Below are 26,841 nucleotides of genomic sequence, written 5' to 3'. Positions count from 1 at the left end.
ATTGTTTTTCAAAAACCAAGTATTAAAAGAAGTGTCATCCAGGTCGCCATCTTGTACTAAAGGTTGTGCCTGGAGTGCTCGGGTGGCCAGCGAAATGTTGTTTTTAGAGTGTTTTACCGCAAATTCTTAACATATCTGAAGCGCGTAGGTTTTAATTTACTCAAAGAAGTGCCGCCGGCAGCGGGTAGCTCCGACGTGGGTTGCCCGTACGCAATTTAGATGTAAAGGTGAGCGATTTTTTCACCATCGTTTTGATCCTCATTTCCCAGCGTTTCTTGCGCGTCCCGTTTTGCCAAGCGCTGCCCAAGTAAAAGTGTTCGCGAATTTTTCGCATTTTCCACCGGGCTTTTCCGCATCCCAAGCACCTGTGCTTGAACTTTCCAACTGCACCTAACCTTCGAACTTCCTGTATATACATAGGCTTAATACGTGGAATCATTTACGTGATTTTGAGTGCTGAAACACGTGTGTGAAGTTATCTCTCCCTTTATTGCATCGTGCCTGTTGTTTAGTTCGCTTTGGTCCACCTCTACAACGCGAGCATTTGCATAGTGAATTCGAATGAAAGTGCCGTGCAGTTAGCTAGCAGCGCTCAGACTGCGTCGATCATTCTGGTGCCTGCCTTCTCCTCACGGTGTCTGTGCGCATTGTCTGACTCGTTCCTGTTGCGTGCTGCCCACGTAATATTCGCATTACACCCTATTTAGTTGCGTAATGAATCGCGTGACGTTGCAAAACTAAGTGTTGCATCGAGATCTGCGCTGCTGCGAACGGCACCCCCCCCCCCCCCCCCTGCTCCGGATAACGAAACATAGCCGAAGTGGGTGAGGTCATTCCTTTTTCCGCTTGTGCCGTTTTTTGTGTTTTTTTTTCTTTCGTTTTGGCTCGCGCGCGGGATTCCTCATGACGAACGACACGTATAGTGTCTGTGATGTGTGTCGTAATTCTCGTGCGCGTAGTACGCGTTGCATGGGCTACAAGGTTAAACCGCGACGGGCCCGTACTCGGCGGACCGCGCCTCTTTTTGACGCTTGGGGTTCTCTCGCCGCGCCGGTCAATCGTCGCCTGTGCCGCGGTCTTTCCGTACTTCCTCATCCTGCACGGTCTCTGAGAATTCGACGGGTCTAGCTCACCCTCCGGGGAGGTGCTTCCACACCCGAAACGACGCCTTCCTGTGTGACGAAAAGAAAATGTATTCGGGTGACTGTCCTGTTTCCGGTACCAATTGTTTACGTCCGGATTTGGCTGCAGGGGCGGGCCGGTGTTATGTCAACAATCGCCTGTAGACCCTTGGCTGCAGCTCGCGATTGCTGCGTTATTTTTTTTTTTTTACGAGATAACGTCAGCGCCTTATGTAACAAGCCACGGGCACGCTGGCAGCAAAAAGTAATGCATTTGCGTTACCTGGACAAGAAAGGAGGCCCTGTTACGGTTACAGTTGCAAGTTTCAATGGAGTCATGCTACAGTTATGGCTGATCGAGTGATGTTTTTCGTTACTCCAAGGGTATGTTTAAAATGTTACGAACAGAGATGGCTTATCTTGTATAAATTTGAACTCGGGGCAGAGAAAGGTAATTGCATTGTGTTAATATCGTCGTTACCTCCTGTGTTTTTTTTTTAACTTTTTCTATTATCAATTAAACATCGTTATTTGTAAGGAGCAACCATGTGGGCTTTTATTGGAACTAACAAAATGACATTTCTGTACTGCATAAAATGAGTTTCTTAGATAAAGTAGTGGAAGCAACTGGTTATTCGCACTGTTATTGGTACTACAGCGTGATACTGATTTTATGTGCTTGTTCTTGAAAAAAAAAAAGAAATTCCACCAAGTGCGTTTACTTGTCTGCATTGCATGAATGTAGCTGTTTTTGTACTGGTAAACTTATATAAGGAGACACCTCTTCAGTGATACTTTTTATTGGCCAAGAAAGTGCTCTTTCTTCGTAAAAAAAAAAAAAAAAAGGTTTGGTAAAGTCTTATGCAAGTTTGCCTTTACAAAACGGTTATTTGTGTCCATGTGTAATACCCGTGCCACACGGGCATAGAAATTGACATTTGGTAGCGAAGGCATTCAGATCGCGAATGACATTCTTTTTGGCGACGCTGCTACATGGTCAAAGCGAATGACATTTGACTTGATGTCAATCGCAGCACTTTCCTCGTGAGCGTTAGGTGAGTAGCAATAAAAAAAAAAATAAAGAAGCATTTACAAGCCTCGTACACATCAGATAATAAATAAATGTATAAATAAGCACATTACACTGCCGTTAGAGTTCGTTCGTTACATTGTTTCACGACATTGCAACTGACCGTGTAGCAACTTAAGCCAAAGCTAGTCAGATCCGCAGTTTAAAAATAAAATGGCGCCTGTCGCATTTATTTTACAGCGACTGCCAGCTGAAGATAAGTTTTAAGCACTTGTTTAAGGGATTAGTGTAAACAAAATATGCAAAAAGTTTCCTTCCTGTCGAATCAAATGTCGTTTTATACAATTACTTCATCAACTGTGCCGCCAAGAGCACGCATTTATCAGCCAAATGAGTTCTGGCGATGGCATTGGGTGACGAATGGCATTTGGAGGTAAATGCCATTTTCTCTGCCCCTGTGGCACGGGTATAATTGCCTTCACTTGTAACAAAGTAGAAGGATGGTGTTAAGGCGAAGCAAACTAGGCGGCTTTTCACAAAGGATTCGTTTCGGAGTTAGATGTAAACAAATCTGTTGAATTACCGATTAGGCCTGGGAATGTGTAGAGGCTGTTCTTCTACTGTACTGTGATAATTCAGTTACAGTTTATTACAATTCAACTTACAATCATCGGTACAAAAATATATGCAGACGAGGTTCCCAAAGTCAGCGACTGCAAACGGAACCCTCCGTAAAAAGTAGAATAGGAGGTGTACAGCGAGAGAGTGAGGAAAAAAAAGATGTAAACTTCAATTCCAAAGGAAAGTAACCAGACATCGGAAAGTAACCAGACATTTGTGACATTAAAAAAAAACGTCATGTAAGCAACGTTTTACACCATGAGTGATCACAATGAAGGAAAGTAAAGCTATCAGTGAAACTATTTACAAATAATAGCAAGTTTTAATTCATGCCTACTTGTGTTCAAAAAAGACTGTTCAAGTGATCGTGGAAGGTCATTTCAATTTTAATAGGAATGGATTGAAGTCAATGAAAGATTGCCTTTCCCTTTGCTGGAATTTGAATCCATAATATTCGAGTTAGTGGGTGTCATGTGCTGTGTGGTGCCCTCTGGCAAGAATTACTGTTCCACACTCGCTGCCTGGTTTACACTCCCTGGGAAAATATGCTCAGAAATACCCAGCGCAGTGGATGTAGAAAGCACCTTCTATCACTGCTCCATTGGTAGAGCATTGGACGCAGAATTGAGCAGTGTGCCCTTATCCCCCTGATTGAAAAGGGCGGTTTTTATACACTTCCTTTAGTTAACATCCTCCATGCTTTCCCTTGCCTAATTGCCTGTTAGAGTTAAGTGTGAGGCACACGAACAAGTGCTGCAAAGAAGAAAAAACAACAACGTAGTGGCGAGGTCAAAATGCCAGCGTGCATTGCATACCAACGTGAAACAGGATTTCCTTTGTACATGTAGAGCACGCGTTCATTTTACGCCTTGTAAGCATTTGCCTTGTGTGTAAACTTGTCAACGTCGCTCTGTGCTTTGTATCTTTTGGAAGCTTTTATAGCGAACTGTGGTGTGCTTTCTGGGAGAGGGGAATGTGAAGTGTCTGTGTAGTTAGATGATGTCTGTAGCAAGAGGTGAATACATTTGATCTTGCAAGGTTATTCAGAATGAACAGAGATCAATTAGTCAGCCATTGCACTAACATACTAAGAGAGCCAGTGCATTGGTTGGACAGTGAATGTTTGCTAGCATGCCATGACCTCGAGAAGTTTTATGTAGCCAAATGTGTGAATAAACGCTTTCCGCTTGTGCAACATGCTTTTGGATTGCTTTCTTATAGCTGAAACGTAAACTCTGGATAGAATGGTAGAAATAGTTATCAATGCTTGATTGAAAGCTTCTATGCAAATCTTTTTTACATCATGCTTATGTGTAGTGCATAAGTTTAAAGGTTGTCTTTTTATCATGTATAATTACTCATTGCAGTGCATACTGGTTCATTCATGCATTGGGAAAGATTCATGTCTGACTTTTTCATTTGAAGACATTTATCTGGATCCCTGTGTAGGCACAGCAATATGCAGCCAATCAGGAAGCATAGGGACATTATTCCTAGTTTTTTTTTTTTGCGGTATAGCAATCATGAGATAACAAAAAAGTGAATGAAAACATATTGCTACTGGTGGGAGTCAAACCCACTATCTCTATATCAAGCATTTGGAGCACTATCAGTAGGATGGCCATGGTGGTGTGGCTGCTCCCGAGTCCATGTTTTTCAGCAGTTACTCATGAGTGACCCTGGGAGCGTTGGCCTGTACGAATTAGATTGTTGAACATTCTTTTTTGCCCAATAGATGTGTCGCATATTAACTAAAGTTCAGGAGTCGGCTAGTAGACTCGCATTCTACCGAATAGCGTCAAATTTTCCAGACCGTCAAATAGCGTCACATTTGTCCAGCAAGTGTGGGTGCTTCAGTCAATCCCCTTTCTTCTTGTTCCTGTAAGTCATATTGAGGTTATGGGCATGAACAAAAAAATTTGAAATAGTCTGCCAAGGATGCTAGGCTCATTTGTTCTTGTATGTCCTTTGTACATTCCTTACAAGCACAGTTGGGAAAGTGACAGTTTAAAGCAACATTGTTTATAAATCTGTTTTTTTTTTTTCGTCATGGTGCTTTTTCTAAGCTTTCTTTAAAATTTATTCACCCTAAAAAAGCAAGTGGTGTGCTCCTGAGGTGTTTCATGTGACCCAACTATGGTCCTGCCATTGCTTGTTTCCTTTCTTGAAAGCTGTGAGCTGACTACTTAGCTAACAAGAATGCAACATCACTCTGATAGCACGCATCCTGTTTGTCACTGGGAATCACTGAACGCACCGCAATACATGGAAAGGCATGTGACGTAGACAATAGTTATTGTTGAGGCAGATAGCTGCTTCAAGTGTAAAACACCATAAGTTCACTTAGTGTGCCGTTAGATGGTGTCCTTTTGTTTCAGTGCTCGCCGAAACATGTTTCTCTCTTTTTTTTCTCTCGGTTGCAGCGTTTGGGGAGTAGTTCGTGGCTGAGCAGCCCGAGGCAGGCGGTTGGCAATGCCACTGGTGCAGCGGCTCATCGAACCCGTGCATGTGTCCAGGGGTACCTTGCCCCTGGATGCAAGAGGTGCCCCCGCAGTACAGGTACGGGAGGCATACCCGTGTGCATCACTGTTTCACTGTTACTGTTTCGCATAAGCCACCGATAACTCTGAGCGCTTAACTTTGACATGTAATGACGCACCTGTTGGTTGTGCATCCTTACAGGTTCCCAGTGAGCTTGAATGCGTGACGAATGGCTCCTTGGCCAATGTCGTGCGGCAGCTCTCGTCGCTGTCCAAGCACGCACATGACCTCTTTGGCGCCTTGTTTCAAGATGCCACGGCCCTGGTCACTCGAGCGGCCGCCCTCCAGGAGAGGGTCGACCGGCTTGCTCTCAAGGTCACTCAGCTGGACTCGACGGTGGAAGAAGGTGAGCACCCGCATGACAGGCTCAAATGTTGTTTCTTAAGAGGTGCTGAATGAAAGTCTGCAGTGCCCTTGTCACTTTCTCAATTGTCACGTCATGTGTATTGACTAACACGTCACGCTTCACACTTAAAGAGTGCGCTGGTTGTAGTGCTACTCGCTAAGTTACAGTGAACCCTCTTCTACTCAAACGCTGATATCTCAAAAATATTGATCAAGAGAAAGTTTTTTTCTTGCATTGTGAAGTGTGTAATTTTTGCTCCTTATCACAAAAAGTTCTTGTATGGAACTTGATATGTTTAGCATTGTGTTTGTTGCATGCCTTGAGAATTGCATGGTTGCCCTCCATGATTGTGGCAAACAGTAGTTTTTGCTCATGTCATCATGGCTGCTCACTTTCACAAATATGCGCATTGCCATTCATGGTCGTTTTTTTTAGCAAGCTCACAGTGGTGTAGTGACATTCTAAAGCTTGGCCAATGTGAGCTCCTATATGTTACAGTGTTCTTGCCTCGTTCATTATAAGTGTTGGCGTTTTCATCCACCTTGTGTTGACTTTGTTGCCCCGTTTTTCTCGCGCAGTGTCGCTGCAAGACATTCACATGCGCAAGGCATTCCGCAGCTCCATAGTGTACGACCAGCAGGTTGTCTGTCGAGGGACCATGCCTGCAGGCATGCTCGAGATGTACCAGGCCTGTGACAAGCCTCCGCCCTTAGACAAGCTGAATCCTTACAGGTGCGCGTGTTGCTTTCTTGGGGCTTAAGCTTGCGACATGTGTGCTACCAAATCCAGGTTCTCGGTACGGATGAACATTTTATCGTCGTAGTGAATGCATATTTTTGGGAGCTAGTTGAACTGCGATGATTAGAATCTCTGCGGCACTGAAACTTTGCTCATACAGTCAGTGATTGTCACTGTAAGGCAGAACTCTATGTTTGTGAGAAAGAAGATTGGTCATTCATCCTACATCAGGTTGAAGGCATACTTTAAGTAAAATGACTCTCGGTTCATGGTTCACTTGTAAAATGAGGCGCCAATCTGCAAGTAATAGTGCCATCCTTCGTGAACCTGCTGTCTATGGTCGCCATTTTGTGATGGCAATGATGCTGGCTGGGCTGGCCACGACTAGGTTGTTGCAAATGTAGTTAAGGTTTTAGTTTCTGATCTGATGGTAACACTACTGGAATTTTCAGATGAATTTTATTTTGAAGAAATAAAAAACGCATTCTTTAAAATTTAGTACTTAATATAATACCTCATTATGAGCTATGGTTTTCGCCTTGAATATTCTGGGGGCTGTTTGAAAGGGGACGTCTTTAGTGGGGGATGATGTGCAATCAGCACGTTCACGACACCCTAAGCGCCGTGCAGTCAAAATAGCAGAACCCTTTTATAAAGCAACTGATTTAAGAGACAAGTGGGTATTGGAGACACCGGTATGCCTCCAGTAAAATACGGATCGATAAGGTAATGCATACGAGTTACCCTGCTTATACGAGACATCTCGTGCAACAGACAAAAACTGCTGTTCAGAGCATGTCTCTTATAAAAGGGTTTAACTGTACAGTTGTAGGAACCATTACTGCTGCTAGCACCTAATCTCGAGCTATAAAACAAATGCTAATTTCAGGATCAAATGAATGAAGGCTGGTCCCACAAAAATGAAGGGCCACTGTATAAGATCTTCAGTCGAGCTTCTGAAGGCGAAATATTTGAAGCTTGCTGTGTTCAAAGCAGTGTCTGGGGAGGTAGCTATGCTCGTACCTTGACATACTGGAGATCTACTGTGTACAAAGCCGCACCTAAAGAGGTAGCTAGGCTCATACCTTGACAAGTTCGAGATATCATCTCAATGTTTTCTTGTTTCTGCAAGTTATGGGTGATTGATGAAGCTGCATAAGAGTGAAATTTAAAAAAAAATTGTTTGTTTATTACTAGGGATGATGGCAAGGATGGTCTCAAGTCGTACACAGATCCTGACTACTTCTTTGAGCTCTGGAGGCGGGAAATGCTCAAGGACACTGAAAGGATAATGCTAGATAGAGGCAAAAAGGTGAGTGCTTTGTCTTTGAAAGTTTTTCTTTTGTGCGATTCGAGAGTGATACATTGTCAGTATATTTTGGTAAGAGGGTAGGTAACAAAATACAACAGAGGGATTTTTGTACGCAGTGTTGCATTAGTCTCCTCGCAACACCCAACTAACAGTAGTGCAGAAGAGCTTTATTCTTATTTCAATAAAAGTGCTAAAGTCAAGGCTTGTGAGATGTCGCAGGCTTGCATCTGAACGAAAAAATTGTGGGTCTTAGCATTGAGTTGAATGGCATGTTGTATTAGCTAGGCAAGTGTGCACCGTGACTAGCATGAATCCTTCTATTACGAATGTAATCCAGCGGAGGGAGACGTTATACAAAACTATGAAATGGAAATAGCATCTAGAGGAGAGTTACACAATTAGCAAATTCCTAATTGTGAACTCGTTAGGGAGGGCAGACAGTTAATATTAAGCGGGGGTGTTAGGCTTTGTGACATTTTCATCTACATTTACCATGTGATGTCGACAAATGTGTGTGAGCAGTCGGAAAAGTTGCTAGGTGCTAAAACTAGACAAATTCTATTAACTGTGATAACTGTCGTAAAGTGGCAGGTAGTCATTACTTGTGTTTTTTTCGTTTTGTAATGAAAAACATTATATTAAATATAATTAAATCATGCAGTATAATTTCAGTAATTTAAATATAAAGGCGGAGTGAAATATTCGTATCACCAAAAAGTAATCAAAATGCATTCTCAAACCACAGTATATGCACAAAATGTTTTTTTTGTTTGCGTCGAAGGAATTCTCGTGTGTTTCCACAACACTGGAACAGACCAATAAAAAAAATTTTAAAAATGGTGCAGCTGGCTGTTGCAAACGCGCGCATCAGAGCTTCGCTTAACACCTCTGGAGGTGTTAGTCTCCACCATGGTTGAAAGTGTGACTGCCAGAGTAGCTAGCTGCCTGAGGTGTGGCTGACAACACATCAAGCAAAACTGTCTTTTTCCTTGACCCAGTAGTGGACCTAGTGTGCAGTTATGCAACCGGAGTGCGAATTATCGAATAAAACTTTCGCACCCTGACAACTTATGCTGCTAGGTGCGGGGCAGCTGGCCACTTTGACATCAAAAATTAGAATTGGGCCAAGACCAGATGGGCGAAATCATTCGTATCCGTGTTCCCACGAGTCACATTGTATCTCTCAGTATGAAGTCGCATAAATAGTGGTTTTCATTCAACACTAGCACTCTAACAAACTGTAGAAAACACCACACGGTGTGTGTTTGCATGTGTATGTGCATGTGTGATGAGAGCTTCGCGTTTCTAGCAACTAATTCTCGGCTTGTATGCCGACAGTGGCCAGGCTGAGCGTAATTTTCTCATTTCTTTTTTGCTACGCTTCTTTACGTCTGGCTTGGCCTTCTGCTTGTCCTCTAAGCTGGTGCATTCCAAGGATGGAGCTGAGGTAAGTGCGAATTCGGCTTGTTGCTTTTGCAGCTTTAACCTGCACATCTGTGTCTTACCTTCGTATTTGTGGTGCGTGCGAGTTTCTTTTCAAATGAAGCTGGCAACGGTATAAAATCTAGTGATGGAAGCGCTTTCCTTACTGGTAGCATTTGTGACTAAATTAAATGGTCACATTTGAAAGACGAGGATTTGATCGCTTTAAGAGATTTACTGCCTTGCAGGTTGACTGCAGCAAAAATTTTTGAGATCTGATAAGTACGAGCAGAGTTACAGGGATTTGTCGCACGCTTTAAGAGCCTTTTCTCTTTGTGCCAGCGAGCACGCTGAAAGCTTTGTAGGAGGGAGGTGACAAGGGAACAAAAAAATGTGTCAGTTCGTCAGTGCACATCATGGTTTTGAGTGCTTTGTTTTTCTTCGAATGCGGAGCTTACCTTAATTAAGTTGACTGCGAGTTAGTGCCCATGCTCATCGTGGAATCTCATGGTGTTCCCGGTAACTCGGCCGCTCACGATGCTGCCGCAGTGACGAAATCGTCAGGGAAACCGCAAAATTTCGTTTTCGCGAGAATTTCGTTGCCGCGAGTACGCAACATAAATACAGTGATACGGCCAGCAGAACAAAAATTTATTGCCAGAAGTCGGTCAACCTACTTTGCCGACCCTTGCCATGCAACAACTTCAAAGCTCTCCCTTCGCACTGCAAAAAATGGTTCTTTGCTACGTCCTCGTCATGTGCACCGAAGAAGGAGCGAAGGGTGTCCAGCGCACCCAAAACAACCCGCGGGTTGGGTTTCTCCGCGTGCGTCTCTTCTTGGTCCTCGGTGTCATCAGCTTCGCGCACACTTTCGATAATGGCCTCGTCGGCCACTTCCTTGTACATGACAAAAAGCGACAGAAACTTCCGCTTTTTGGCTGGCGGGGGAATTTTAGCAAGAGTCGATGTGCCGGTAGCCACCCATAGCACTTTCACGCAAACGGCCACACACAACACAACTCGCGACGCTCACGTGTGTGAGGCTACGGAAATGACGGAAGCAATGCAGGATGGGATTGTGTCGCCCCCTAATGGTGTCGCTAAAGGCTGCTTAACATGATGATATTGTTGCCGTTCTTTTCTTTTTCCGCGATCAACGGAGAATCCACATCCGGCGTCAAGCTTTTCTCAGGCGCCATTGTAACCTCATCTCGGTTTCGCCACCAGTTCCAGTCTTCTCTTGGTCGTTTTGATCGATTCCAACTGTTGGTGTTGCTTCGGCCTGTAGAGCTCGTCCGACGGCGTCATCTGCACTCCAGCATGATCATTTGCAATCCCCTGCTGCAGTGTGGCCAGGCATGTTGCTGGACACAGACCCCATCGCCGATTTAAGTAAAGAAAAATGGTGGTACTCGTGCTAGCGCGGCAAAAGCAGACGTTTACAAATTTTGAGTACGCATAACACGCATACGAGCATATTTTCGACAGTTACCCTTTGGCGGGAGGGTAAAATGATTCCTGCACCGTGGTAGAAAATTCGTTAATGCGGGATCGCTGTCCAAAAACATTTTGTTGCCGCGAGATATGTAATACATGGGCTTCTATGAATGTTCGCCGGGTATCCGGAAATATTTCGTTTCTGCGGGGATTTCGTACTAGCAAGTTTCGACTGTAAAAGTTCATGGCATCATTTGTCGAAAGAAGAGGGAACAACTTCTAGCTAGCTTTGAGTATTAGTAAAAAATTCCAGGCCGCATGCTGCTTTATAATGTCCGGCTCAATCCCTCGGGAGCATTGACTACTGATTGGCAGCGTTTTATGACCATGCTGATAAAGAATGGATGCAGCTTGCGCCAAGTTATGCTAAGCTGGGTCGCAGCAGGGCTGGTGGGCACCTTACTGGTCCCGACTTGGATAGGCTTTTGCCTTCTCTCCTTTCTTTCTCACCCCTTGTTATACTACACTGTACACGGCTAAGCTTGCTCTCTTTATTTTTTTTTTAGTCTGTGTCTGTGTGTTTGTTTTTCTGTCTTTCTATTTGTTTTCTTTCTCTTTCTTTCTCTCGTGTTTTCTTGTTTTAGTATTTCTTCTCTCTCTCTAATTGCTTCCTCACCTTTTCTTTAGTACTTGTTACCTTTCCTTCTTGCTTTCTATCCAAAACACAAAGGCAAACCTCGACCATAACAGCTGCAGTAAAACTCGTGTATCGTATATTTGCCACGAAAGTTCGGCGAATCCCACAAGGTACCACACTGGTCCCCTAAAAAAAAAAATAACAAGGGAACATATGGATGACAAACACTAATTAGGGGCCACACCTTGCAGTGATTGAGTGTGTGCTTGTACAGGATGACGATCATTTTATAGCTACGACCAGAGCTTGTTACTGGAGTTTTTGAAATGCAGTGGAACCTCGATTGTGTGGCATTGAGCTGACCATGCAATAACGCCTTAAAATCCGGGCATCACATAATTGAAATACTACTACACATATCGCTAAGAAATCTTGTCAGCAAGTGGTAATTTTTAATTGTTGGGGTTTAACGTCCAAAAACAATCATTGATTATGACAGATGCTGTAGTGGAGGGCTCCGGAAATTCGAACACCTAGGTTTCGTTAACGGGGACAAGGGTCTTAAAATAGCATAAAATGGAAAAAAAGTGCTGACTTTCAACAATTGCAATTTGAGGTATTTATAATCCAAAGTGTGTTTCGGAAAAGCTTTATATTATGGGAAAATACCATTTCTTTTTGGTAAGAGCTTATTATATGAAATTACAAACATTTTTAAAACTGAATACATAAGTTTCTTCGCATTGTTATCTTTGTGAAGTGAATGTGCCTTACGAAAGTTTTGAGCAGGTTTTTGTGAAGATATCTAAACAAAATTGGTGCCATTTTTTTCTGCAGCACTTCAACTGCAGGCTAAAGCTTTCATTTTTCTTTCAACCTTGATAGAATTATAATTAAGGGGGGACGTGGCAAGTAAAACTAATTTTTTTATTAATGTACTGTTTGTGATGAAATTTGGTGTGTGTATGTGGATGATTGTGAGGATTCCAAATATGAAAACCGTTTTCAAATACCTCTTGTACTTTTTGAGTTACAAGCATAATTATACTAATTAATGCTCTTCACATTTAAAGAGATAATTATTGCTAAATGAAATTATTTTTTCATATTATTATGTTCCCAAAGCATCAACTTGTGCAAAGAAGCTATTAGTTGATTTTTCTAGTTCTTGTAACCATAAATAAAATTTCCAAAACATGGATGTTGTTTTGCGCACACATCGCAGTAATTATAAAATGTGTTCTAAAAATTTTAAATGATGAGTAAGAAGAGAGATAAAGCTTTATTGCACTGCTAAAGGCCTCCTGAGCCTAGTGCAAAAAACGGAACGACTCTATCAGTCTTTGTTAAAAAATGACAGATGTTCTAGCGAAGGCACATAGGCGAAAATCAAGAGTTGAGAAAACTGACTTTGAAAGTTCACTCTTGTTTGGAAGTTCACAACATGCCTAAAACACTCAGAATCCTCCTGGGCAGTAATCCTGAGATGCTGTGGCCTTGGCCTCTGTAGAGCGCAACCCAGTTTTGCGCTTCTTTGTCGTGGAACAATGCGCCTTTTGAGCCCTCTTCACCCTTTTGGCATCCTTTTCGGCTGCTCGCCGCAAAGAGCAGTCTCCTGGATTGAAGCCCAGTTGAGCAGTGATCTCTTGCAGCGCACTCTTGCAGCCACCATTGAAACGGCAGACTGCATCTGCAACTGCACTTTCCACACTTCGAAGGGAGGCGAACTGGCTCTTGGACTGGAGTGACCAAATGAGGCTGTTCATACTCTCCACAGCGTTCTGGGTTTTTCCCTGCGCACACCTTTCAAGGAGCTCTTTGTTCGAGAGGCGCTTGTAGATTGGCAGCAGTGCCACTCGCACGTGAGGGGGCAGTTTATGTTTGTGAGGCGGCAGCGGCTCTCCCTTGGCCAATGCCTGATTGTGCGGGCACCAGGAGTCAGTCCCACTTGGGCACAGGTCGTGGTGTGGATCCTGGTCTGTGGATGTTACATGGTAATAAGTGGCCATGATGGCCCTCTCCATGCCAGGAACATCGTTGGGGGTGGCTCTTAATGGCCCAGCCATAATAATTCGTCAACTTCTTTATAAGGCCCTGCGTCAGCCGGCCTTTGCCACCCATGCTCAGTCCTCGGCCTTTGGATTTGTGCTCATCAAGAAGGTTGCGCAAGGAAGTGCCCATTCTTTTTTTCACATGGTTCACACACTCCTGTTTCTTAATCAACATGTAGCCATACACCTTGTCTTGCGTGAGGGCAAGGTACGTACGGCTGTCACCGTCGCAGAGCACATTGATGTATCGAAGCTTGTACTTGGTAAACGATCTTTCAAACATGATCCTCGCTGCTTCTACTTCCATTTGGCCTGCATTAGCATCGGTGTTCTTTTGGCACTGTGGCTTGTGTTTCTCAAGCCACTCCTCATAGTTGTCGTCACCAGGCTTGGGGCCAACAGCACAGCCTTGGCAGTAGTTGGACAGGACACAGTGGTCCAAGACCAAGCCTGTGTACAGCTCGATTACACAGCCCACGCCAATATGACTTCTGTGCCCCCTCGTCATCCACGTGCCGTCGTAAATGACGTCAATGTTGCCTGGCACTCCTCCTAGGTCCTTGTAAATGTCATGCACCTTCTGTGCACTTTCTGCTTCAATGCGGGTGGCAGCTGATGTGGTGGCAGGGTGGCTGTACTTCCTTTGCAGTCTCTGGTAGGACTTGTGGTGCAGTGCTCGATGCGAAATGTCCATCGCAGAAAAAATGTCATTTATGGCAGATTGTTTTCTGCCAACTGACTGCACAGCCCTCAAAGCACGCACGTTTACCTCAAAGGGGTTCGTTTTTTGTTGCCCGGAGCACCTCGGGGACGACCACGCACTGTTCACTATGCCACAATTGTCACAAAAAAGTTCCATCCTCGCCGCGAGTCCAAGGCAGTGCGTAGTCTCGAGGCGTATCGACCCTTCGTCGCACTTGTTGCACTTTACTGACGAAAGCAGACCGTTCAGCATCTTCTTATTTACAATGAAGAATGTGGAGTCCTTACCGCCGTCATTTTCGTCGCAGCCTTCGTTCAGAAGCTCGAGCTTCCGCTTTGAAGCGGATTTCGATGCTACGGCATCCAAAACATCCCGCCTTGTCTGCGCCCGCTGCGCGATTTCTTCACTGCTCGGAATCTGGGCCGAAACTCGCGATAGAATGTTCGACGCGCGCACGCCCGGAGTTGCAACGGCTGCCGACGCGGTGTCACCGCAATCGGGTTCGCGAGAGCGTCCATCACGGTCGACGGCATCCGGCGGTCTGACATACGACGATGTGGCACCTTCCACACTCTCGGCCTCACAACAATCAGCGAAGGGTCTGAGTAGAGGCTCCGTGACGCTTGAAGAGCATGCTCCGTCCGGAACTGCGACTGGGACGGCAGCCGCAGTCGTCTGCCCTTTGTTCCAAGCTTTCCGACGCTTGCCGTACTTGTGGACGCTCCGGAACTTTTTTTGCGACAACATAGCACCGCAGTATGAGCAAGCACTCAGAAGAGACCACCGATGTAAACAAAGCTTGGTAAAAAAAGCACGCGAACTATCACAAAAACAGCCAACTGGCAAAAAACGAAGCGCACGCCGAATGATTCTCGACTCGGCGGCCGCAGATGCGCTCGCGCTTCCAAGGTTGCCAAGGTGCGCGGCGCAGCTTTGACCAGTAAGAGGTCGCGCCTGCTACCACGTGACCCGCGCAGCCAATTGCCGTTCTTCGTTTTCGTTTTTTTACTTGCTCCTCGCGCTTTTATTTTCACTCGGCGAAATACGAGACCGCGACCATCGGGAAGCCGGCTTTCTCCTCTTTCCAAAGCTACCAAAATGGCGGCCCACGGTCAACAACTTGGCGCGTTTGTGCGGCGTGAACAACACCGTTTCAGGGGCTTTTTTTTCGCACTTTTCGGCGACTAGCCTCGGCAAAAACACTATTTGCGGGATTTGTAGCGCACGTTTCGCTGTAATATTTTAGAACAAGGAAGTTGAAGGTCTGAAGATTACGAAAAAAAATAAATCAGAAAATCGCATATTTTGACCAAAATCGGCACTTTACTTGCCGCGCCCCCCCTTAAATGACAAATACCAGCTAATTACTTGAAGCTCATTTTTACCTTCCAAGTTTAAAAATTATTTCTAATCAAAGAAATAGTTTTGACATCTAGTTTGTTTTAGCCCGGAGGATGAATCTTTTGGAGGGAACATGTAGTTTTGAAAACTAACTTTTCTTATTATGAGCTACCATAACAACCTGTAAGAAATTATCTAATAATTGGAAATTTGCAATTATATTTTTCTGAATGAGATGTTTGAAATCTCCATTCATTGGTACACATGCATGGTAATTTACATGACAGTAGGATAATAAAGTTCTTTTTAAGACCCTTGTCCACCCCCTTAATGTGCATCTACATGTAAGCACACCGGCTTCGAGCATTTTTGCGACCATCAAAAATGCGGCTGCTGCAGCCAGGGTTCATTCCCGCAACACGCTTGTCAGTGTTTATTGCCTACACTCAACATTGCACAACTCTTTCTTAGCTTTGCAGAAAATGTTCATCTGTCCAACTTTATCTTGTTATATCTGCTTCACCTTGGTTTAAAATGATACCGCTCACGCTAGTCCAGCCAGTTGCACTTGAAAGTGAGTGACAGACCACATCTAGCCGCTAGCATTAGCAGCAAAGCATTTTGGAGGAGGTTCCATAGCCCAAGTCACTGCTTGCTTCCGTTCTCACAATTTCTTTTTTTCTCCCACTTCCCACAGCCCAACCGCGTTCGGCCAGAAGGCAAGAAGCACAAGAAGGTGCGGCAACCGCACAACACGAGGGAACGCTACCGTCAGCTGGCCACAACGCAAGAGTTTCTGGACCACACGCCCATCTACGGTACCACCACTCCATACAACAACATCAGGGCACCAGCACCGGGAGCACCCCTGCCTCACGTTCCCCTGCAGCAGCAGCCACAGGCACCGCCTGCCACACTACCTGACGGTCCTGTGCGCCCAAGTAGCCTCGAGCTCACCCCCGGCGCCCACTACCCACCTCCTCCGCCCGCCTACTCGGAGCACGTCCCACCTCATTCGCCGAACCACTACCCGCCTCCACCCCCTTACGTGGAGCAGCAGCCTCAAGCCTCTCCGGCCAACGGGAACGGAACGCCGTCGCGTAGGCCTCGTCCCAGCCAACCACCTCCGGCCCCACCCACTACGGGTTCAGTTTCCAGCGGGACCTCTTCGCCGAGCATTACAGGAGGCACTCCGTCGAGCGGTGCCAGTCGTCATAGAACGGCAAGCCAGAGAGAAACACTTCCACCACCGCCGCCGCCTCCGGAAGCTGGTGGCCCAGTTGTGCCCTGCGTTGTGGACGCACCTCCGCCTCCGGTGCATCAGACTAGCGTGGACAACGGAGGTGCGGACAGCATGGAACTGCCCCCGCCGCCGCCAGCACCCGATGCTGTGATGGATTCTGCAGTTGGCGCCAGCATTGCTGCAGCTCCACCTCCCCCGCCTCCGCCTTTGCCTCCAGCCAATGGAATGACTGCGGCTCCGGCGATGGTCAATGGCGGCCTGTCCAACGGTATGTTGGCAGAGTCTGAGAGCTCTGGCTCCAGCAAAGGAGGAGGTGTACAGAAGGAAGAAAGAGCAGCCCCTGCCCCCGTGAAAGGGACAACCCCGGCACCACCAACAGATGCCCGGAGTGACCTCTTGGCTGCGATTAGAGAAGGTGAGCTATTGATGGAATGTGCTGCCTACCTTCTCACATCACATTTCTTGTAGAAATTACTTGCGATGAGTTGATTCTATTAGAAATACAGAGAAACCTTACTGTAACGAACTTCCATATCATGAATTCCTCAATATTATGAAGTTTTTTTATTCCCTGCCGCTACTCCATAAAACTGCATGTATTTAATTTAAGACTTCTTTGTAACAAAGTAACAGCGAGGGACATCTTTAATATAACTAATTTTCGCCGTGGACAATCTAGGAATTTTGACCCGAATTTTGTCATGTTGGGGCGAGCATGCATCTTTCGCAGTTTGCTCGCTACCGCCCGCGTCTTAAACTGTGGCGGTGTGCACGGTGTGCCTTGGTGACTCTCAGGCGAGAGCGAGCGTTATTGCGCACGGGTGTGCGTGAGGCAGGCAGGCCTGCCCATTGAGCTGGCGTTGCTGTTCTTGCCGCCACACTTGGATGTGCCCTCCCCCTCCCTACAAAAAGAAAATGAACAGTATATGCATTGAATGAGTGCCGATGAGTGGGTGAAGCACCAGAGATACATCTGTAAACCGTGAATTCTCCGTAAATCTTACCCAGTCGATTATGTAAAGACGGTGAGCATGCACTGCAGCCGTTTTTACGGGCCCTCCGTTCCATCGCCTTGTCTTTGTCGCTCTTACTCTAAGCATACAGACTGCCAGCAAAAGAGGAAGTGTGCCAAGAGTGAACGCGATCTTCCATCAGACGAGAGCACGCATCGGAGTAGAGCAAGGGTCGCAGCACCATCTAGTGAGCAATTCGAGTAATAGCGGTGCGAGCGCCACAGCGCCTTCTAGTGAGCGCTTTGAGTACTAGCGGTGGCTACTACTACTACGTGGCACTTGGCTATGCCTTAAGGAGCTTCACCCCTAAAACTACTTTTGCATTGGCAGTGCCACTCTACTATAGCTGCAGAAGTCTGAACTGCATTGCAGGGCATGACACTTTGCCTTGTCACACATTTAGTTAGCCTCCTGTATGTGAGGCCACGCTGCTTATGGAGTGTGCTTTACCGAATAGTTTTCTGTTATATCCGTGCCGCTTTCTCTTCATTTTCGACGCCGTGCGCTCATGCGTGATTTCAATGCACGCACATATGTTCACCTTTGTTCACCTTCAAATGTGTTCACCTTTTTTTTTAATTGCGGACAACTCTTTCGTTACTACCCAGAAAATGTCAAATTAGGCGCCAATAGAAGCTGTTCAGAACCACGATGATGAATCTTCGAAAGTTGACTGGTTATGCACTTTGCAGTCTGGTGCTGCGTTGCGAGTTCACAATGCTGTAGCCTTCGTGATTAGCTAATTAGCTCTGGCAACGCGACGGTGTTTTGAATTCAATGCAATGTATGTGATAGCAGTAAATTGTAATGCTATAGGAAGTAAGGCTGTCAGTCGGCTCTTTTGAATCCGATATCGCGCGACTCTTGCAAAACGCTGATGTAATACGGTTGCTCCAGAGAGAAGTGCTCCTTTCACACGGTATAGCGTTAAAAGCAGACTGATGCTAGCCGAGATAGCACATGTACCATTAAAATCAAAGTTCACTATTGCTACTGCTCTGCTACTGCTCTGTTTTTTTCCCATTTTGGCGTTTTGTCGCTTCATTTGTAGTTAACTAAATATGTACCAACTTGCCCAACAAGCAACTCTCCTGAAGAGAGAAAACCGGAAAGTGCCTGCCAGTGGCCCTGTTGCCATTGTTTTGTGCACGATCAATCACTTTCAACTCAAAAGCAACCATGTAGCTTCTGTATCATTTTATAGCGTAACTACAGCGTAAGCACAGAATGGACACAGTGTACAGTAACACATCGCAATACGCACTTGCCACTTCGGCTTGGCTTAGATTAGATTGGGGCGCCGTGCGTTGATAGTATGCATAATACTTACTTATAAGATGATGCCAGGATGTGTCGTGTGTTGTCATCATCACCATTGGTTGTGAGGAGAAGACCACATTATGGCTGCAATTTTCAGGGGTGTGATAATTACTCGCGGAAAAAAAGTATATTTTTGTTGGGCAATATGGAGGTATGAGAATTGTACAAGTGTGAGGATTACGCAAGTAAATGCGGCAATTTGATTAAAGTGCTGTTATATCGTATTGAGTTGTTAAAATGCGTCTGCTTATATTTGTGAAAGTGAAACCACATAAGGCTAAGTGGGAAAATATTAATGATATCCTGAATGATTGTCCTTGTTTACTAGTTTCAACAATCCATCGAAAATCCTCGGCCTGCATTTGCTGTCATGTGATGCAAGTGTTAAACTTGTTGTCTTCCTTTTCTCTTCCTCCCGTCTGCCCTTTCCCAGGCATCAAGCTACGGCGAGTAGAAGACTTTAAGCAGAAGCAGGTGGAGAAAGCAGCGCAGCCTCATGATGTGGCTTCTATATTGGCCAGGAGGGTGGCCATTGAAGTGTCTGACTCAGAGTCCGGTTCTGACAGCGAATATGATAGTGACTGGGACAATGAAACAGAATGCTGAGAGCACAGGGAAGGTGAGTACATGTGTTGTTATGTATTGCCCTCTTTGTGCAAGCTCCTATGAAATGAATAGGCTTGTGCGAATAGTGAAGTTTAGGTTTGGAGTCATTTCGATGTAAATAATGATTTTGGTAGAACAATATTGAAACGAATTCAAATACAGTGCAGACGGCTTATAGCATAACCACTTGTCGTGCGGGACTGGTTACAACGCAGTCTTTTTCAACTCCCATACCCTCCCATGGTGCAGTTCCCGAAGATGAGAGACCGTTTATAATGCGGGTGTCGAACAATCTTTGTGATAAATGCTGTAGCCAGTGGGCTTCTCAAAGGAGGTGCGCTGGGTGTGCAGCAGGGTAGCGAGCGACAACATTGTTACGAAGGAGGAGGGGACGCATAACGATTGAACGAGGAGCAGAGGAAGAAGACAAGAAAAAAATGAAAAGACCTTACTGCTTGGGCTCGCGGAGTGAGGCAATGGAACATACTGCTGAGGCAAGCCTTTGCACTGGTGCTAGTGAGGCGGTAGCTGGCTGTTTGCCGACAGTTGTTCTCATGTCACGTGCGATCACGTCGTCATGTGAATTTCGAGTTTTCTGTCGGGAAAAGTGTCATTGTTATTGCACTTGTTGCGTTTGCTACCTCGTGCATAAAGATTTATGGCATTATGACATGGGCTTTCGTCTTTGCTGTCAGTGTGCGTGGATTTATGAAAGTTTGGCGGGCTTTTGTAGTCATCAATCTCATGACTTTGAACGCAAACTTATCACACGCCCTGCTATTGGTTCAGTGGTTGAGTGTGATCCTCTCGGTACCTGGTCTTCATGCTGCCTTGGCAGAACTTCCTGCGACAACATGTCAAATGGCTAGGCCTAATTACCATTCGGTGCTTTTCGGTAGCGGTCACGGGTAATCGAAGTTGCAGTTTGGTACGGAATTGACAAAACTGTTTGCAGTGGCTGCTTTTAAAGGGAAGAAATACATATTGATAATGAAAAAAGGTAATGCATGGCACATGTAACACTTGAACCTTCACAGCAATGTACAACTCGCAGAATATCTGAAGGATATCTGAAGAACATCACTGAAGGATATCTCAAGACCTGCGGCCTCTAATGTGCTCCGGAAAAGTCGGAACTGTTAGTACTTGTGGCACGCACCCGGGGTAGACCACCAAGCTACGACACTCCTGACCCACAAGTCTTTCTACAGAGAGTCCAAATACCACCAGCTGACACGCTTCGGGTCCTTGGACTACATATACATAAAGATGGGTCTGGCTCCGCTGCCCTACCCCGGCTGCAGAACACTGTGACGCAGCTCACCCACCTAATCCGAAGGGTGGCTAACCGCCGCAGTGGCTTCAAAGAGCACGACACCCTAAAAATAGTACAAGCTCTCCTTTACAGCCGCATAACGTACGGGACTCCCTACCTCAACCTGAAGACAGCAGAGAAACAAAAACTTAATCTGCTGATACGAAATGTTACAAAGCTTGACCTAGGACTGCCGCCAGCCGCCTCCACTGACAGACTGCTTCGCACGGGAGTTCATAATGGGAGTTCCCATGGGAGTTCATCGCGCCCTCGATTGTAACGTGCACCCGATTTCCATGACGAAAAAAAAAGAATAAGACATCGATTGCAGCGCGCACCCATTTTTCTCGCTGGCCTGCATGATCATACCACTCGAAAAAACGACTCGTTTCGGGAGCGTCTTCCATTTAAATATGAGGTACGGGGGAAGCTTGTGCCCATCTGACGTGTAACAGAGCATTGCCGTCGCTGTAGTTTTACTGTGGACCGATGTCAGCACGCGAACTTGCTTCGCCCCCTTCTTCTCGACGGTTGTGGTGCCAGGCATGTCAAAGTAAAGAGGCGTCTGATCGGCATTCCCGATTTGCCTAAGCAGGTAGCCGTTGTTGTGCCGCAAGTTTAGAACGAACCTCTGAAAACTGTGAAGCTTTTCATCGTACTCCTCCGCAAAACTTTTCGCATATGCCCGTTCGCCTTCGGAAGGAAAAGCCTTTCCTCTTCATAAAGTTGGTTAGCCAGCACCTGCTGCTCGCTTTAAACTGGCTCTGCATTAGACCTTTTTCTAAGGCTAATTGCATACCCCGCACTTGGAGCAGTTCTGTCGTCACGGGCCACTTTGCCGCTCGCTGCTTAAGCACATACTCGCCGAGCAGCTCTTCAATTTGCGGAAACCGACCATGCTGTGGTCCACTGAAGCATTTGCGTGAAGCTTTGCTGTTGACAATCTTCTGCTTTTGTTTCCTCCAGTCCCGCGCACACGTTTCAGGAACTCCGAACGACCGCGATGTGGCCCGATTTCCATCCGTTTCTGCACACGCGATGACTTTCCTTTTAAAAGCGGCATCGTGGTGCACTCGAGTTTTTGGAGTCAACCCTTCCATGCCGTCGATGCTAATGCACTGCAAGATGACGAACTCCTTGGCACACGTACAAAGTGCTGCACATGGGAAACACATAGGCAGAAATTGCCGACGTGCCATGCCAACGCACGTAGGGGGCGGCCATTTTGGAAATGCCGATGGCAATAGAATGACCGTATTCATTTTTTTTTTTTTCAAACTCGATTCTAACGCACATGCGATTTATGAACTCGCTTAACCGGAAAAAAGGTGTGCGTTAGATTCGAGTAATTACGGTACGTGGGAAGAACTCACCGAAGCACACCTCATCAACCAGGTCGAGAGACACAAGCTGTCACTCACAGGGCAAGCTGTCCTTCGAAGCACAGGATACCAGACCACCCTAGAAGCCAACGAAGAACGCAAAGGCAAAATACCGTCACAGCTGCGAGAAAGCCTTGAAATTCAGCAGATTCCTCGAAACATGCATCCTCAACATCACCGAGAAAGGCGGCTCGCCAGGGTTAACATGATCCAGAAAAAGCATGGCAATGACCCGCAGGCGCGATACGTGGACACAGCCAAATAGCCGGGACGTAATGCCTATGCGATTACCGTCACAGATTACAAGGGCGCAGTACTGGCATCGGCGACTATCCTTGCCAAACGTGCGGAAACAGCTGAAGAGACTGCTATAGCACTCGCCATCCAGACGAGTGAGGATCCCATCGTGGTCTTTACCGACTCACAAACAGCGGCACGGAACTACCTGAAAGGAAGGGTCTCCACGGTGACGATTAGGCTTCTAAAGCGCATGGACAATCCTCCTCTCTACACATGCATCGTGTGAATTCCGGGTCATGAAGGTCTCGAGGGAAATGAAGCGGCACACGCCGCAGCCCGCGAATGCGTCAACTGGGCATTCCCATATGAGATCCGAAGCACCTCCTACTCAACAACAGAATCAGAGGCAAGAGAAGCCATACCACTAACGTACCATGCATTACTGCAACATTATTGGCTCGAACGCAGGTTATATCCTCCGCCACATCAAAAACTCACAAGAGATGAAGGGACTGACTATAGGCGTCTTCAAAGCAACACGTTCACCCACGGCGTGCTATTGCACCATAAGAGGCCAACGTTGCACAGCTACATCTGCCCTCACTGCAATGTGGCAGACACTCTGGCGCACGTCCTACTGCAGTGCAAAGTAAGCGTCCCAAGACTACGAGCAGCAGCACCAGATGCGGACCTCCTCAGTGAAGGGTGGGAGGCTGCGATCTCCCAGCCGGACCTGGTCGAGCAGCGTCAACTTGTCGCTCGAGCTCGGCGGGCTGTCCAAGCCAGAGGGTTCCTGGAATAAGGGACCCTCCCACCTTCACTCACGAGCTTCTTTCAATAAATGTTTTCTCTCTCTCTCTCCATAATATATATGTATACTTTTGGACATTTCCGAGCAAAGTTCGGGACCTTTAAAACTAAACTGAAAAATCTCCTTTTTTATAGTTGAAATTGAAGCTCCATTTAGCATAGAGTTTGTTATACGCTCAGTGGAGTCTGTGGGAGCTGAAATGCACGGTGCTTCAGTTGGGTAGGACACAGATTTGTCTTGGCTTTGTTAGGCCTGTGGCCATTTTGTTCTGAGACAAAGTTCAGCAAATGTATAGCTGTTACATTTCACTACTGTAATTTTTCTAGGCTCACATATTAAAATCGACTCGCGAAATTTATTACGTTCCTTTCTTTTTTCTGAAAGAAATGCCAGAGCCCAAGAAAACCACAAGTGCGTTCAAAGCCGAAAGCATGAAGAATAGCAAATGCATCATTTCCATGGTGGCTCAATGATCACAGTGCCAGAGTTCCCTCTAGTAAATACTGTAGGAAACTGTATGCTGTTCGGAAAATTTTTTCATTAATGTATTATAACAACATTTCTGTTAAATCGCATCTGTTGATCTTGGAAGCAACAAGAAAATCGTAATCACAACTCAAGTACCCTAGTACAAACAATACTCAAGTACAAACAATATTATTTTTCGTTTACTTGAAGGGCACGAAAAATCAATTGTTGCTGTTTGCCCTCAATGTGACGGGCAGGATGTATGTTTATGGCTATTTAAAATAATATAATGATTGATGGTGATAGTATCCATCTGTAAAATTTACATATGGGCGTGCAGTGATGTCACTGACAATAAAATGTGGCCGGCAATTTTTTGGTGTCTGGGACATTAAAATGTGGCCAGCGTAATTTCCGGTCCCTTACTGCCGTAAATGGCCAGTAATCAACCCCGATGTCCATAAATGTTGAGGAAAATAAATATGCGCATTTCTGCTATGTGAACATGCTGCAACTAGAATTAAGCAAATATCTGCTATAGTAAGAAAGTTACAGGAGTTAGAACATCCACTTTAGCTGGTTTCAAATTTTTATGTGGCCTTGCCACCCTTCTCTGCCATAGGGAGGGGAAAGTGTAGCCCATCGTCGTGACTGCGCCCACTTTGGCAATGTGACACGATATGTCATTGGCGCACAGTCAACAACCGAGCAAGGCTTTCCTCCACATGAGCACGTGTAATATAGCGGAGGGGGGAAGCAGCATGGTGCGAAGAGCACTTTTCCCCTAGCAATAAAGTGGTGAGACGCCTCTTTATTTCAAAGGCCTTCATTCTGGCAACACCATTTTTCCCATTGGTCTATTGTAATTGGCAAGCTTGTTCGGGGGGGGGGGGGGGGAGAAATAAAGTCTGAGCCTCTTTACTGGTTCTTTATTCGAGGTGTGCCAATACTCACAGTGCAGAGAGGGCTATCTTTGTGATCTTTCAAAATCTGTCCTTTTTTTTTGTGTGCAAATAAAGCTGGCCAGCATCTGCTAACAGAATGCTTTTCAAAACATTAAGTTGACGTGCATAACCTCTTCCCACCTTCTTGTTTTTCAGCTCCTACGTCATCGTGGTAAGCTCTCTCATCGCAGCCGGCCGTGGACGGTGGGGAGAGGGAGTGCTGCCTGTGCATTTGCTAGTCTGGTGTGGCCACAAGTCTTTCCTGAGGTGCGCATGCTGCTTTGAAGGCTGCTCAGGTTGACGAATGTGGAAGATAACTCAGTATTCTTAATGTCCACTGCCTGGTGTGGGCAGTGGTTCTTGCTTTGCAAAGCCCAGTGCATTATTTGGTCATAAGGGCTTTTTGTTTCTGAAAAGGAGCTGGGTGGCTGGGGTAGCGCAGAGCAATGAAGGAAACCAATCCCGTTCCAAAATATTTTTATTCCCAGATGCAGGAGATACGGTGGCTCATTGGCAAGAGCTTCTGTGCAGCTTTTATTACTACAGTCGACGTCCGATTTCCGGCACCCTCAAGGGACCGCGAAAATGTCCAGAAAAACGAATGCAAGTGACACACTTTTTTAATAAGTATTTTTCGCTGACTGAGAGGGTCACGGCAGGGTGCAGGGTTCTCATTGCAATTCAGCAAACGCATTGTTTAGGTGGCTCTGAAGAGAGCCGAAAGAAAGAAAGAAAAGGAAAAAAAGTTTATGTGGCCAGCACTACCACATATATATGTGAACACTTAGGTAAAAAAAAGCTTATTTTAATTTGCGAGGCGTTCAACTTGCCCGTGATAGTGTCTGCCTCAATTTCAGCCAGCGCCATGCTGTCGCTGTACAGCAATGACAGTTTTAGTGCTCGCGTCAACTCCGAGCTCTTTGGCTGGATAGGCGCTGCCTCTTTGATCTCGGAGTCGTCGGAATCCTCCGCAACTTGACGAATGATTTCCTCATCGGTCAATGCTGTACACAACTCGAGGTCTTTCTCAGCGTCGGCGAAGCCCTCAAGAGTTATCTTGGTTGAAATTGAATGTGGAGATTGTCAAAAGCAACATCCGCGGGGGGCAGTTCGTCACACACACTGTCCACTCCAGGCAAGATGGCCATCTCAGTGTCCAGTATCAAATAGTTTCGGAGGGTCTCTTGCATAACCGCCTTCAACGAGTCTTCAAGCATAGCGATGGCAGGCCATAGGTCGACAGCATAGCTTTTCCCACTGTAGTAGCACAGGCAGGACTGCACCATGCGGGCCTAAGCTAGGCTGGCTACGAATTGGCATGCGCTGGATTGAGGCACTTTCGGTTTTGAAGGTACGGCAACTAAAATGGCGGCGTCAATAGTGACTTCGAGTCTGTGGTTAGCGCTATAAAGTCCGGAAAATCGATTGGTGAAGGCTATAAACATCTGTAATTTCAGACTTCATTCATTGACTTCATGGGGAACTTGACGATGCCACTGATGAGTCCAAGAAATCGGACATGTCCGGCATTTTGGGCGTCGAAGAAATTGGAGACCGACTGTATGCTCTTCTCATGGTAACCCTCCCCTCGAAGCATTGAGGGCATATGCACATGTTTCTATGGTTTACACTATTCAGTAGCACTTTTTAGAGGTGTAGTATGTAAAGTATGTTGACGAGTAAGTGAAAGTTATTGTTTGCGCAATCAAGCATCTTTTAAAATGTTAAGTGGTGCGAGGAATGTCTTTCTTTCTCTCATGCTAGGATGTTCAAAAATTCGCTGTTTCGGTTTTAAGCTGTGACGTCTCTTCTTAATGCCAAAGATAGGTCGATGCTGCCATCTTTTTATGCTTGTTATTTTAGCTTGGGTTTCATTTTTTTTACTGCCACTTAAACCATCAACCATATGCCACAAGTTGCTTTTGTCTTGGCCACAACGGGACCTTGTGTTAATTACATGGCACTGCTTTGCTATGTGCAATGCTGCATTGACATGTCATTATTCTGTCTTTATCATATTCCCTTTTTACTAATTAGAACATGTTTTTGTGTTTGACTGTCTGGCCTGCTATCATAAACAGCAAATTTTCTGTTCACAGAAAATAATGAGACGGCGGCTTTAGTGGCGGCAGGGATGTAGTGCTGCATTTTCAAACACTGCGTGTCTTCTCTTGTGTCATGTGTTTTCATGTGTGGAAG

The 26,841-nt window shown here is 45.8% G+C and overlaps 1 protein-coding gene across 3 annotated transcripts; it reads left to right on the top strand.

The window, feature by feature from the left end:
• Positions 1-68: 68 nt before the first annotated feature.
• Positions 69-25,203, top strand: SCAR (wiskott-Aldrich syndrome protein family member 3 SCAR). 3 transcript variants are annotated; one of them, XM_037425481.2, is made up of 9 exons: positions 69-227; positions 5,196-5,331; positions 5,455-5,659; positions 6,238-6,391; positions 7,595-7,709; positions 9,130-9,156; positions 15,998-16,958; positions 19,310-19,495; positions 24,799-25,203. In XM_037425481.2, the coding sequence occupies exons 2-8, from the start codon at positions 5,245-5,247 to the stop codon at positions 19,480-19,482; spliced, it is 1,722 nt and encodes a 573-aa protein (XP_037281378.2). In that variant the 5' UTR covers positions 69-227; positions 5,196-5,244; the 3' UTR covers positions 19,483-19,495; positions 24,799-25,203. The 3 variants fall into 3 exon arrangements, with proteins under 3 accessions (XP_037281378.2, XP_037281379.2, XP_075751608.1); XM_075895493.1 differs by lacking the exon at positions 69-227 and adding an exon at positions 3,861-3,940; XM_037425482.2 differs by lacking the exon at positions 9,130-9,156.
• Positions 25,204-26,841: the final 1,638 nt, after the last annotated feature.

Source organism: Rhipicephalus microplus, chromosome 5, assembly GCF_043290135.1.
Source record: "Rhipicephalus microplus isolate Deutch F79 chromosome 5, USDA_Rmic, whole genome shotgun sequence".
NCBI lineage: Eukaryota > Metazoa > Arthropoda > Arachnida > Ixodida > Ixodidae > Rhipicephalus > Rhipicephalus microplus.
The sequence above is the reverse complement of the archived record's forward strand: the minus strand, read 5'-3'. Positions and strand labels throughout refer to the sequence as shown.